The sequence below is a fragment of the Globicephala melas genome, chromosome 10 (genome assembly GCF_963455315.2).
Source record: "Globicephala melas chromosome 10, mGloMel1.2, whole genome shotgun sequence".
NCBI lineage: Eukaryota > Metazoa > Chordata > Mammalia > Artiodactyla > Delphinidae > Globicephala > Globicephala melas.
The window spans coordinates 76,762,303-76,776,625 of NC_083323.1; the positions used below are offsets into that span (position 1 = coordinate 76,762,303).

Genomic DNA, 14,323 nt, shown 5'->3' on the forward strand with positions numbered 1-14,323 from the left:
TGGATTCCTTAGTACCGTATTACCTAACTACAAATAAAGAGTTTTACTTTTTCCTCTCCAACATGAATGCCTTTTCTTTTTCTTCCCTAATTTCCATGGCTAGAACCTCCAGTGCAGTGTTGCATAAAAGTGGCAAAAGGAGAAATCCTTATCTTTTTTTTTTTTTTTTTTTTTTTGGCGGTACACGGGCCTCTCACTGTTGTGGCCTCTTCCATTGCGGAACACAGGCTCCGGACGCGCAGGCTCAGCGGCCATGGCTCACGGGCCCAGCCGCTCCGCGGCATGTGGGATCTTCCCGGACCGGGACGCAAACCCATGTCCCCTGCATCGGCAGGTGGACTCTTAACCACTGTGCCACCAGGGAAGCCCCAGGGAAATCCTTATCTTTGTTCCTGATCTTAGGGGGAAATTATTTAGTCTCTCACCATTAAGGATGATGTTAGTGGTGGGTTTTTCATAGATGCCCTTTATCAGGTTGAGGAAGTTCCTTTCTGTTTCTGGTTTGTTGAATGTTTTTATCATGAATGTTGGATTTTATCAAATGCCTTTTCTGTGTCTGTTGAAATGATCATGTCGTTTTTGTCCTTTATTCTATTAATATGGGTGCCATAGGCAGAAATATGCCCCCACCCAAAGATGTCCATGTTCTAATGCTCAGAACCTACAAGTATATTGACCTTAAAATAGGGAGATTATCCTGGATTACCCAGGTGGGCCCAATGTAATCATAAGGGTCTTTAAAAGTAGAAGAGGGAGACAGAAGGAGAACCATAGAGATGGCAGCATAAGAAAGACTTTGTCCAATGTTGCTTACTTTGAACATGCAGGAATTCAAGGACTGTGGCAGCCTTTAGAAGCTGGAAGAGTCAGGGAGGTGGATTCTCCCCTAGAGCCTCCAAAAAGAACGCTAAGCTCCTAATACCTGCTTTTAGCCCAGGAAGGCCCATTTTGAAATTCTGACCTTCAAAACTGTACAATAATAAATTTGTGTTGTTTTAAGCCATTAAGGTTGTGGTTATTTGTTACAGCAGCAAGAGGAAACTAATACAGTGTACTACATTAATTGATTTCCAGATGTTAAACTAACCTTGCATTCCTGGGGTAAATCCCAGTTGATCATGGCATGTAACCCTTTCTGTGTTGCTAGATTGGGTTCGCTTGTGTTTTATTGAGGATTTTTGAGTACATGTTCATAAGAAATATTGGTCTGTTGTTTTTTGTGTATGTGATGTTTTTGTCTGGCTTTGGTGTCAAGGTAATACTGACCTCATAGAATAAGGTGGAAAGTGTTCCTCCCTTTTCTATTAGTATAACCACTACAGCTTTGTTACAGTTGCTGTCTGCATGATGTATCTTTCTCCATCCTTTTACTTTCAACCTATTTGAAACCTATCCTTAATCTAGATCTCCTGTAACAACAGACTTCCTCTATAATAACTGATATTTTTTATGACAATGAAAACTGCATTTGTTATATTTTTAGCTGCTTTTAAAAAAATTAGCTGCTGAAGTAAACCTTTGTTTTCACAACTATAACTTCTTGTTTCCAAACACTCTCTAGTTCTCTTTCTTGCACTAAATCTTTAATGTTTTGGCTTATTTTTGTTTTACTTAAAATAAAACTTAGTAACCATGCGTTGGGCCTGCTTTTTTTCCTAGTGGTCTACGAAATCTTTAAGTCTGAGAACGACTAAACTAGAAATTTCCCAAGACTAGGTTAGAGATATGTTATACACACAACATAGGTTGTATCTATGGAACAAGTTTATTAAACTCCTGAATAATTTTTAAAGTAATAAAATTTTAGCAGTATTTTTGCATTAAAACATTAAAAGCATTAAAAGATACTATAAAACTGACTTTGCAAAAGATATGTAAACTATATTAAAATCACTGCTATATATTGTGAATAATTGAAAACCATCTAAATGTCCAGTCATACAGATTGGTTAAATTACAAGGAATTCATGTAATAGTTATCTATTTAAAATCATGTTTTATAAATATTATATGACATGGAAAAATGTTCAACTACAGGTCAAGTTGTCCTGTTTTAGTAACTACTCTGTCCCCTAACCCTCATGGGCATGTTGCAGCTTCCCAAGGTGTTTTACCATACCTGTTGGCTTTCTTTAATCATGTTTTCTTTAATCACTCCTTTGTAGTTAAAACCTGTTCAAGCACCCTAGTTTAGTGTGTCATCTACTTCCTGCCAGGACCCTGAGAAACTTTAACCCTATTACTCTCTGGTTGGTGAAATTAAGATGAAATTACAGAGAAAACAGTAAATACCTGTTTTTTAGAAGTATTACTATGATATGTTTACTGCAGCTAATAACAGTGATGGTTACCACTAATTAAATGTATTTTTAGCTTATAGTATGCTTTATATATCATCTCATTTAATCCTTTAAATAACCCTATGAGATATAATAGTTATCGTCATCCCCAGTTTATACATGAGGACACATTCAATATCTTTGATTACTGTGAATTAATATGTTGTCATTGTTTTCTTTTGTAGATCATTCACGAGAAGTCTTGGAGCAATTAGTAGGCCCAAACAAACTAAAGCAAGTGACGTGGACTGTCTATTGATGCTTATTGAAGCTTATCAAAGCTATGATCTTCATACAACTTTCCCAGGAAACAACGATCTAGAGATTGGCTTTCCAATAATATGATTTATGCTTTGAAGTTAACCAGGCTCTTAAACATTTTAATAGTGCTGTTATTTCTAAGTTTGTTTGAGGAGTGATTGTTCTTGAAATGACAATCCTAGCATGCCCTCTGATGTATTTGGGGAGGGTATTGTGTTTGTTTCTTTAATAGCAAAGTTTTAAATTACCTGTTTTCCCTGGAAATTTCCTTCTCCCACCTAGATATTTGAGCTGCTGTAAGAGAAATTTACCAATATGGATAAACATTAGGAGAATTCTAAGTAAAGGTATTTCTAAAAGCATTAATTACCTACCTAGCTATTTTTTGGCTGCTACCTTCCAAATTATTTAAATGTCCACTGGCCAGAAAGCAAAGCTGAACATCAGGCCTGTAACTTCTTCACAGAATTTATTATTTCAATGAAACAAAGAAATATAATAGTTTAATGTCATAATCCAGGACATCATATACCTTAGCCATTCAGCATATGAATGTTACTGAGTATGGCTACTTTTCCCAAATACATGCTATTCATCTACAAACCTTCATCCTTAAAGACTGCAGTCAAGAATGTGTAAGAATGAGTAAACACGAAATGTCATCACAGAGGTTGTATCCTGAAGCTCTACTGGTTTCACATTGTGAAATAAACACACAGGTCTTAGTTTTCAAATGAAATGTATTACTCTCTATAATCACAAAATTCTCTGACATATACTGTGCTTAAACTACCCCCAAATTCAGCATATTCCCTGTGCCATGAGCCTGTCTCAGTGGGACTTTTCTTAAAGATTTCCTATTTTAACTGTGATGTAGTGAATAACAGGGAAAGTGTGGTATGGTAGATTTCTTGTATATGTTTAGAAGGAAGGGTTTACATATTCAACTCCACTCCTTGTCCTTACTACTAACTACTTTATAAATGTGATATGTTTATAGCGTAGATAACATATATTGCCACTGCAAAGGTGGTACATATGTATATATGTGTAAAATGGGTAAGGCCTGTTCCATCTATGAAATTTTTCTGAAGACAAATTCAGTAAGATTTAATATTGAACACCTAACCAAGTCAATAGCTTTTTCCGCTTTGGGGGAAACTAGTTTCAAGATCTAAGGTATCAGGTTTGTAGAGTCTATAAAGGACTCATCATCCTAAAGCAGCTTGCAGCTTGACCTTCTTTTTTTATACTGCTAGTTACCTTAGCTGTTTCTCGGCACTCTGTTTAAAATTTGGATCTCCCATCCCTATCCTACCTATCCCTGTCACCCTTACCTGTCACTCTAGACTCTATTTTTCCCCTTTCCACCTGTCACCATCTGACATGTTTTATTTTTTATTTGTTATCTGTCTCCCGACCCTAGTATATAAGCTTCATGAAGACAAATTATTTCTCTTTTTTTCACTGCTGTATCTCCAATACCTAGAACAGTGTCTGGTACATAGTAAGCACCCAAATATTTGTTGAATGAATAGACAAGAAAATAAATAAAAGTAATACCCACACTTCAAGTTTCTGGTCTGTGACTTACAGAGATTAGATGTCATCACTCCTGTCCTCACAAGGTAAAAGCTGAACAAACTGAAAATCATGAAGCAGTACAGTGTTTATTTCAAAATGGACTTGTATTAGTTGTAAATATACACTGCAAACTCTAGGGCAACTGCTAAAAAAATTTTTTTAATAAATATAACTGACATCCTAAGGGAGGAGAGAAGATGGAATCACATAAAATCCTCAATTAAAACCAGAAAAGGGGGAATTCCCTGGTGATCCAGTGGTTAAGGACTCTGTGCTCTCACCGCCGAGGGCCTGGGGTGTGATTCCTAGTCAGGGAACTAAGATCCCACAAGCCATGTGACGCAGCACACAAAAAAAAGATAAAACCAGAAAAGGCAGAAAAAGTAGAACACAAAAAAGAAACAACAAAGGCAACGAATAGGGAACAGTTATAAATATGGTAGAAATTAATTCAACTATATCAATCTCTTTAAACGTGAACAGTCTTAATACAAACATGTTTGTTATGCTATGAAGTCATTTCAAGGATCACTGTTATATATATGGGCAATTTAAAAATATTTTAAGCAATATTTGGACGTCTCAAAGACCTTCTTGTACCCTCCTCATAAATACTTAAGAAAGGATAACAGAAACAGTGTTGTAGATATTTATTTCTGGCTGTGTTGGGTCTTAGTTGCGGCACGCGGGATCTTTTGTTGCGGCGCTCAGGCTTTTCATTGTGGCTCTTGGGCTTCTCTCTAGTTGTGATGCGTGGGCTTAGCTGCCCTGCGGCATATGGGATCCTAGTTCCTCAACCAGGGATTGGAAGGCAGATTGTCAACCACTGGACCACCGGGGAAGTCCCATGTAGATATTTAAAATTAAATCTACTCTTGGCCTCTTCAAGCTGATTTCCAACAGTGCTCCAGAGTATAATTTCCTTTAATTTTCTCTGTCTTATCTTGCTGAGAAGGACAATACCCAGCAGACTATCCTGAATTTTCAAAGAATATGTCAACAAAACTCTTTCCTCTCAAATGCCATCCAATGCCACTGTAGCCTATCATTTCCATTGATTTTAACCAATGCTGAATCAAAATTTTGAGTTTATAATTAAGCCCCAGTAGACCAATGGAAATTGGATACAACAAGAGTTGATTCATTGGGTTGTAATAAACTCTGACTTCCAGAGTTCAAGGATCACAAGATCCTCTGTGACCCAGCTCCAAAACTCCCACCTAATGATACTGTTTTCCTGCCTAAGCAACAACCTGCCCTTAACTGCTTTCTCTACATTTCTTTTGAATGACTGTAGCTCTGATCATGTCTCCCTGGTATCCTAATCCCACTGGCGGTGTGTATTGTTAGAAAACATAAAATGCAAGTGTCATAAACAATTCCTAATTAGTATATGAGAACACGAGAGTACAGCTGACCCTTGAACAACACGGGTTTGAACTGCACTTATATGTGTTTTTGTTTGGTTTGTTTCAATAAATACTACAGTACTACACGATCCATCCCCGGATGCAGAAACTTGGATGCGGACTGTAAAGTTATACATAGATTTTCAACTCCAGGGGGTGGGTGGGGTAGTCAGCACCCCTAACGCCCAGGTTGTACAAGCGTCAACGGTACATTCGCAAGGCTGCGTTTTATACCTGTAACATATATCGTGGTCACGTTTTGTTTTAAATTGGAGAATAGGAAATATAATACAGGTAATCGGTACGAAATTACAAGACCCAAAAGTAAGAACTAGGTCTCCCTACCACCCTCATCCACCAGCCACCTGGTACCCTCTCAGAAGACAACCACTGTTACCAGTTTCTTTCCAGGGATATTCTATATCTACTACAAGTAAATACGCATTCTTTACACATACATTCATATGTAGGTATATACATACATCTTTTTTACATAGTGTATACTATACACATTCTTCACATTGTTTTTCATTTATGTCCTAATGTTCTTATTGATATATAAGATCCTGACAAGCTGGGGCATGTAGTGGTGGCATAACCAATTTCTAACTGACCTTAGTAAACCATAAAGAGGCTATCACAGTACTGAGTATGTAGGAAATTCTAAAATCTTTATCTGTGTTTCTTAACTGATGCCCTATTATGTACTTATCCTATATTACACACTTTATACTTTATTATAACCCTTTGAGGTGCAGTTTATTAAATTTTATTACTATTTTATAGGTGAAGAAATGGAAGCTCAGAGAGCTTAACTAGCCCAAAATCCCAACTAGAAAGTGACAGAGTGGCCTCACTCCGAAGCCCATGTACAGTAAGTCCCCTACATATGAACGAGTTCCATTACGAGAGTGGGTTCGTAGGTCCAACAAAGTTAGCCTAGGTACCCAACTAACACAATCAACTATACAGTACTCTACTGTAATAGGTTTTTAATACTTTTCACACAAATAATCATAAAAAACATACACAAAATAAAACATTTTTAATCTTACAGTAGAGTACCTTGAAAAGTACGGTAGTACAGTACAACAGCTGGCATACAGGGGCACTTTAATATCTTCGAAAGTTCACAACTTGAAGGTTCGTGTGTAGGGGACTTACTGTATCCTGTACCATACCAACTGCATCTCTGATCTTAACAGACAATTTTTTTTAAATATAGTATTCTTCTGTATTTTTTATTTTGTTTAATTCAAAGATACATCACAGTTGTCCTCAACTATAGAAAGAGACTCTGCTAAAATATCTAATTCCTCTCAGCTACTTGAATTACATGTGGATATTGCCTTCTATAATTATATTCCTATAGCAGTAAAACTAGAAAAAAATTACAGATAGAGATTTCTATATTTGGCTTACTGCAGAACAAGTTACATGACAAAGGGTGACAAAACTTCAACCTTCATATTTTGGAAACAAGATTTGCCATTTAACACAAATTTCCTTCTTTGAACTGGACAGTCTTTAGGGTTAAACCCAAACATAGCTATATCCATATTGGAGGTACTTCAACAGCTCAAGGCTGAAATTCCCACACCGTGCTTGTTGTCAGTCCGTTGTTCTCCTGCCTAGTGGGCTCTGGAAGTGAATATTCTGCTACTTTGTGCAGTTGATGCTGAATGCTATGTCCACTGAACTGGGGTCGCCCAGGGTCACCAATCAGTACTCGAGTTCTGTAGACCCAAAAGCAATTTTTCAGCCATTGATGTAGACTGTCTGCAAGGTCTTCATCATAGAACGTATCTCCAAGCACAACAAGGTCCCACTTATCTTGTTCCAAATCCAGCATGTTTTTGGTTAAAATGGGAAAAGGATTCAGTTGGTTCAACTCACAGTTTAGTGTAATAGCCATTCCTGCAACTTTAAAAAAGCACATAGTGAATTGGTATATGCTAAGTTGTTTTAATTCCCTATTAATTAATTTAAATAATCTAGAAGATCTCCAACAATATGTTTTTTTTCCCATTCTGTTGAAAGTTGTTTTTTTAGGTAAAGAAGCCTAAAGTGTATGCCAATATAAGCTATTTCCTGCAATTCTCAAATATATGAATATCCTGAAAATAAAACAATACCAAACACCTGGAAATGTTGAGGTTTTAAGGAACATTTGCTGATCTACAAGCCTTGTGCAGCAGGATGACAAGTTGGACCTGAGACCCCATACACAATAAAGCTCCTCAAGGGCTAGATCCTCAGTGAAAGGGAAGACTAGAAGAAAATCAGATAAAATTAAACCTTACCTGTCTCAACTTGGGTTCGAATGGAATAAAATCTCCCTCAAAGACACTGGCCTATCTTCACTTGGGTTTTGGTCAAATAAACACTACCTACATATTTCAGGAAATGCCTAGCCCAGCAATGACCAACAGTTAAGTGCTCCCAGGTTGGTATCACTTTGGTATATCTGCCAGACACAAATAGAAGTCCTCCTGTGAAAAATGCACCATCAACTCAGGCCTCACAGGATTCCCACAGATAATGTCCCACTGAGTAAGTTCACAATATCAGATTATAAGATTCACATGGAAATGGGCTAGGCTATGATGGGTTGAGGCATCTGTAGATATTTATCCTGGAAGAAAAAAAGATGAGCTTCAAATATTTTAAAATGTGAAATTCTTACTAGGGTCTATGTCATTGGCCAAGATCGTTAAAGCTCCACTCATCTTAGCAGCGATAGCTGTAGCTCCACATCCACTCCCAATATCTAACACAGATTTTCCTCTGACAACGTCAGGATTATCCAAAAGATACCTAAATTAGAAAGAAAAGGGAAAACATTATCTAAGATAGAAGAAGGTCAATAAGAGGTGTACAAAAATTTTTCTTTGGATTGACTGGACAAAGAAATAGTGAAACTTAGCAGAAGAATTTGGTCCAACATTGGCAAGTTTGGCCTGACCAGAATGAGATAAAATGTCAATCTTAAGAGCTGGGCAGAGGTGGCAGAGAGAGGACCTAGTCATTTTGGTCTTTCTCTTTGGCAGGTGTGAAGAGCAGTTCCATACAACTGACTAATCATGCTCTTCAAGTCAACTTTTTAGAAGTAGTGAGCACTTACTGTGATCCAGAAACTACTAAGCACCAAAAACACAGACTGACAAAATACTGCTAAAGTCAGGACTCAGTAAGCTAGATGCAAAATTCACAGTCTCCTTTTCATTGTTCAACAGAGAGTGGTTTTACCTACTGCTTGAACTGTTTTATAATGACCTCTCTGGTAAGGTACAATCAAAGTCCAGTTCAACCAAAGAATTTGGACCTGGGCTAAGTAATTACCAAGCAAGTGACGATGAATGGGAAAACACTGAAATAATAAATGTCAACTGACACTTGACCTTAGTATTGTAATAATAAAGAAGAGCAGAGGGAATTCCCTGGCGGTCCAGTGGATAGCATTCAACGCTTTCACTGCTGAGGGCCCATCAGGGAACTAAGATCCAGCAAGCCAAAAAAAGACTAAGGAACTACGGCAAGGTGGGGATGTAGTACCCTGTCTAAAGGGGCAGCTGTTACCCATCTTAAGCTAATTGTTGCCCCACAGAAATGGGGTGTTATCAGAGATTTAAATCCAGTGTTATCAGATATTCTTTTTTTTTTTTTTTTTTTTGCCTTGCCTCGTGGCTTGTGCCGTCTTAGTTCCCCGACCAGGCAGTGAAAGCACCGAGTCCTAACCAGTGGACCTGGGAATTCCCCAGAGATTCTTTTTTTTCAAATCGAAATAAATTTTTACATGCAATCCCTCAAGTTTTAAATGTTAGCAACTGATTTTTTTTTTTAAGTTTACAAGTAAAGGCCAAAGAAAATGCATCTGTGGATCACCTATTTGTGACCTCTGATTCAGACAAGTCTCTTAAGGAATTCGATGGCACTTATATTTGGAGTTGATAAACAACAACTTGCATAGATATCACTTAAAATGTATTCTTTTTAATGATATAAGTAAATAAAGCTTGAAAATTTGGCAACACAACAGCCAGAATATTGGACTTGTTAGATATTGGAAAGCTTTCCAGAACTTAGGATTCTCCAAAAGCTCTATGTTTGCATTTATTTATTTTGCATTTAAAACTATATACAACCTGAATTCTGCTAGACCATACCATTCCTGTGAAAGAGAAGTCCTTATCCTTTTCCTTTCAGTTTTGTAACCTCAAGGCATAAAAAGATTAAATCATTTACCAGTCTAAGAGCAAAGACTAGATTAAAATGCTATAAGTTCTTGCCTTTGTTTCAGTGGCTGTTTTAATAAAAAGCACTGTGTGAATGTGTGAGAAAATGTCCTAAAGAAGACCTTTGCAGTATGGGGAGTTAGAAAGGGGGAACCTTAAAAATGCAGAGGCAGTGCCGCAACTAAGAGCCCGTATGCCACAACTAAGACCGAGCGCAGCCAAATAAATATTTTTTAAAAAATAATTTTAATGCAGGTGCAACTCCAGAGTTCACCTGAGTAATGTCCCAATCACTCACATCCCTCATCCTTTGGGAGCCTGGGAAGAGGCAGTGATGGAGGAAGTGTAAGGTTTAAGGAGCAATATTTACAGGATTAAACCAGGCGACCTGAAGGACTGGGGCTTTAAGCTCCACTGAGGAACTCTGCACGGACCATGCATCATGAACCATGAACCTGAGAACAGTGTGAGATTTCTGGATCATGACCAGCTACCTAGGGTCTTGATAGCTGACCTAGGATTTCTCTTGGGGAGAGAGCTATATATCGGGAAACACCTTGATAAGCTTGGAGCAGAAGGTAAAGCTATGCAACAAAGCAACCCAAAACTTTTCCTAAACTGCTCTAAATTAAGAAAAGAATTTGGGGTTTTACTCTGGTTTTCTGTGAGGAACAGGGAGAACAAGGCATTGGAAGGGGCTGAAAAGAGTAAGGATATGCGGAGCCCTAAAGGTTCCCACTTCACTTACGGCCGTACCTAGACAGGGCTTGGCCTCCTGGCCAGTAGACTGCCCAGTAAGGATCACTGTGGGGCCACAGGTCAGCTCTCTCCCACCAGAACTTGCATCTGGGGGTCAAAAGCCGCAACTGGATTTCAGGGGTGAGGCTACCACGGTTGGTGACTTCAGTGTTCTCCTCCAGGAAAGCTTTCATCTCAGGGTCCAAAAAGCTTCCGGTTTCCCTCCAGGGGCAGTGGCCCCAGGGAAACAAAGGAAAACCGCTGCTTCTCACAGCCTTCCGAAGGACACCACAGCGGTTCATGGCAAATGATGTAAACGCTCTCCAACCTGGGCTCAAGGCCATCGGTCCTGTCCCAAAGCACAGGTTTGTTGGTGCTGCTCTTAATAACAGCTGCTCCTCCTCCTCCTTCCTGGGGAAAGAATAAGGGTCTGGCTGCCAAACTGATCTCAACTGGAATCTCTGGACCTCTAAAAACATAAATAATACTGAAAACTCCAAGGCTCACCAACACTTCCAAATCCTATTGCATAGTAAGAAAATGTTAGTGTTAGCTCTGTAGCAGATGCTGCACAAGTGCAAGTTCATTTTAGGTGAAAGCGTTGGTGCATTAATTTAGGAAAATCCAATCTTCTAAAAGATGCCTTTCCACAACAGAATCCTTTGTAGTAACTTATAACAACAAATATACAAGCATCTGATTTTGAGAGAATCCTCAGGAACACGCCTTTTACATAAAATAAGGTATACCTTTAAAGTTCTTTCATTCATTTAATAAATCACTTCCCTTTAAGCAGGCACTGTGCTTGGCAACTGTGAACAAAATTAACAAAGTCCCCATCTTCAGGAAGCTTAGATTCTAGTGATGGAATAGAGCAATTATCAGGGCAAACACAGTTCTTGCCTTTATGAAGTCTAGCCAAGATTGTGCAGATTGCCAAATTGTAACTGTGGTTAGAGATATACAAATTATACTGACTGCTCAATAAAGATAGTCCTAGCATAAAACATCAATGTAATCAAGATACAGGTGTTTTCCTAAAAACAAACAAAAACAAAACAAACAAAAAACTATGGATTTAATTGTAATAAAAGAATATCAACTTCCAAATCTCTTTCTGTAAATACCTCTGATGAGTCATCTTTACCAAACCTGGACTTAATAGAAAGACACCTTGATAAAAATAAGAATGAGGAAGAGCAGTTTAAGCACAAATTATACACCCAGTTGTTTGGGACCTCTGATCTGTTCTGCATAAATATATAAATAGTCTTACATCCACCCAAGTACTTAGAGTAGGGGCCCCAAACTCAAATGCCTACCCAGGGCCAGACTGGTGATAAATGAGTGATGCAGGCTGGTTGTTAGATCACAGAAGGGCTGTGGCAAACTGGAAACTATTTCAAAACAGTCCCCAACCAGGGGACACGTGGCCAGATCTTTCAATTTCTCAAAACAATCCAGCTATTTACCCATAAACTCCCACTTTTAAACGTGGGCAGTTAGTTAAAATACCAAGACACGAGGAGGGGCAAAATGTCTGTCTGTGAACCAAGGACAGACCTTAAGTGGGTGCAGCCCACGTTTATTCCTTGTAATCTACGGGTCTCTAACGGCCTGACCTCATTGGACTAATCGTGTAGGGAAGGATTGGGTCAGCCCTTGAATCTCACGAGCCTAAGGTTTGAAAAGACAGCAGAGCAAATACAAGATGATTGATTTTGGACACCCTGTCATGCAGACCGACGATGCCCCGCCCACGCCAGCACCAATGAAGCATCCGTTATGAATATGTGATTATGCGGTGGACACTTGGTACCTGGATTAACTGGTACGGTGAGAAGACAGGTTTAAAGGGGCAAGTTACAAAGTGTTATCACGTAACTTCCCTCGAAGGAGGACGGGAGTCAGTCTTAAAGGGGCAGGCACAGTCCTCCTTTTCTCCTTACCTGGCTGTGCTAACACCGTCCCGGGAAGCTAAGCACAGGGCAGGTCTGTCACTCGCCTTTGCGCCTCTTTTCGCGCCTTCTTTACAACTGCACGCTGGGTCCCACCTCCCCCCCAGAGCCGGGCCCCAACAGCCAGCACCCCCACCCCCGCCCTGCGTCCCCGCCCCGCCCTCCTGCTCCGCCCTCCTTCCCGGCAGCACTTTCTCTCCCTTACCTGGGCTTCTTAAAGGGACAGGAAGTGCGAAATCAGCCGGCGCCCTGACCTCGTTTGGGAAATAAGGGAATGTCAAATACTGATTTCTAAAAAATCCACTCTGAAGCCGTGGATCATCTGCTTCGTGTCAATCACACTTCTAGGCACTGGGCATAGAGCGGTGAGCAAAATAGACAGCACAAGCCCTTAATGACGCTTATATTCAACTGGAATTAAATCATAATATGTCATCCCTTTTATAATAATTTTCCTACACGTACAATCTTTTTTGTTTTTCAACTGTAACTTCTCCTTTCAATAACACTCACTGATTCTCTTGCTAGTAATGATTCTTAATAGATGTTCAAGATCAGTTTGTCTAAGGACTTCTCTGGCAGTCCAGTGGTTAAGACTACACGCTTGCACTGCAGGGGGCGCGGTTGCATCCTTGGTCAGAGAACTAAGATCCCGCATGCCGCCCACCCCCCACTCCCCACTCCCCACCCCCGGTTGAAAAATCAATTTGTCTAAGGATTTTTTTTTTTTAATGGATGAGCAATCAAGCCACATTATTTTTGGCTGCCTTGGGTCTTGTTGCTGCGCATGGGCTTTCTCTCGTTGCGGCGAGCGGGGGGCTACTCTTTGTTGCCGTGCGCGGGCTTCTCATTGCGGTGGTTTCTCTTGTTGCAGAGCAGGGGCTCTAGGCACGGGGCGCTTCAGTAGTTGTGGCTCGCAGGCTCAGTAGTTGTGGCGCACACGCTTAGTTGCTCTGCGGCATGTGTGATCTTCACGGACCAGGGCTCGAACCCGTGTCCCCTGTATTGGCAGGCAGATTCTTAACCACTGCGCCACCAGGGAAATCAAGGATTATTGTTTTTAACCAGCTTCTGTATTCTATCCCAGTGATAGTTTTAAAATCGATCTGCTTCTCTCCATCCCTCCTGCCTCTGCCTTATGATTGCTTGCTTGAATTCCTGCTACTGGTCTCTCTGCAATCCTGCCTTCCTCTATCCCATTCTCTATAGTGCAGCTGAAATGGTTTTTTCTGAAACTTTCATTCCATAGTCCAAAAAAAGGCCTTACATTCCTACAAGATAAGATAAACCAGATAAGCCAAGAGAAACAGACTGTAAGCCCTGAGAAACAAACGTGGATTTTCTTTTCTATTGTTTGGTGGTGTTTTTGTTTTTTGTTTTTGGTCACGCCACTTTTCATGCGAGATGATCTTAGTTCCGCAACCGGTGCCCCCTGCATTGGGAGCTGCCTGGTCCTAACCACTGGACTGCCAGGGAAGTCCCGCCCTTTTGTTCTTTTTAATTGAAAGAACTGTCTCGCTTTTATCAAAATTGACCCAAATGCAACAAAGCAGACCCATCAACTGTCTGATAACAATTGACCTATCATCTGACCTTGTGATTTTTGCCTTTAAATATGTGCCTACATTTTTGTACACGAGCCAATTCTCTAATAACTGGACACTCTTGCAAGTGCAAGTAAAAATAATTTATCCCCATACTCAAATTTGTTTTTAAGCGTTTTTTGAACAAGTTATTTAATTATACTTATTAGTTGTATGTCCTTGGGCACATTATTAAACCTTCCTAATGAAGGGGAT

At 39.7% G+C, this 14,323-nt stretch overlaps 2 protein-coding genes and 1 long non-coding RNA gene across 5 annotated transcripts in view; 2 read left to right on the forward strand and 1 right to left on the reverse strand.

Moving 5' to 3' along the window:
• Nucleotides 1-4,168, forward strand: part of AMN1 (antagonist of mitotic exit network 1 homolog) — a 65,337-nt gene extending 61,169 nt beyond the window's left edge. The window contains exon 7 of the mRNA XM_030830426.2: nucleotides 2,525-4,168. Within this exon, the coding sequence (XP_030686286.1) occupies nucleotides 2,525-2,598 (74 nt within the window). The 3' untranslated portion in view covers nucleotides 2,599-4,168. The remainder of the gene's footprint in view (nucleotides 1-2,524) is intronic.
• On the reverse strand, nucleotides 1,898-12,631 carry ETFBKMT (electron transfer flavoprotein subunit beta lysine methyltransferase). Of its 3 annotated transcripts, none has more exons than XM_030830425.2 (4): nucleotides 12,516-12,631; nucleotides 10,585-10,977; nucleotides 8,280-8,410; nucleotides 1,898-7,516 (listed from the first exon to the last, which is right to left on the reverse strand). In XM_030830425.2, exons 2-4 carry the CDS (start codon nucleotides 10,908-10,910, stop codon nucleotides 7,173-7,175), a joined length of 801 nt encoding a protein of 266 aa, XP_030686285.2. In that variant the 5' UTR covers nucleotides 10,911-10,977; nucleotides 12,516-12,631; the 3' UTR covers nucleotides 1,898-7,172. The 3 variants fall into 3 exon arrangements, with proteins under 3 accessions (XP_030686285.2, XP_060161874.1, XP_030686284.2); XM_060305891.1 differs by lacking the exon at nucleotides 12,516-12,631 and adding an exon at nucleotides 12,386-12,408; XM_030830424.3 differs by lacking the exon at nucleotides 12,516-12,631 and having other exon boundaries at nucleotides 10,585-12,356.
• A 118-nt stretch (nucleotides 12,632-12,749) lies between these two features.
• Nucleotides 12,750-14,323, forward strand: part of LOC115839124 (uncharacterized) — a 43,669-nt gene continuing 42,095 nt past the window's right edge. Inside the window, exon 1 of the long non-coding RNA XR_009565622.1 lies at nucleotides 12,750-12,889. This is a non-coding gene — a long non-coding RNA (uncharacterized lncRNA). The remainder of the gene's footprint in view (nucleotides 12,890-14,323) is intronic.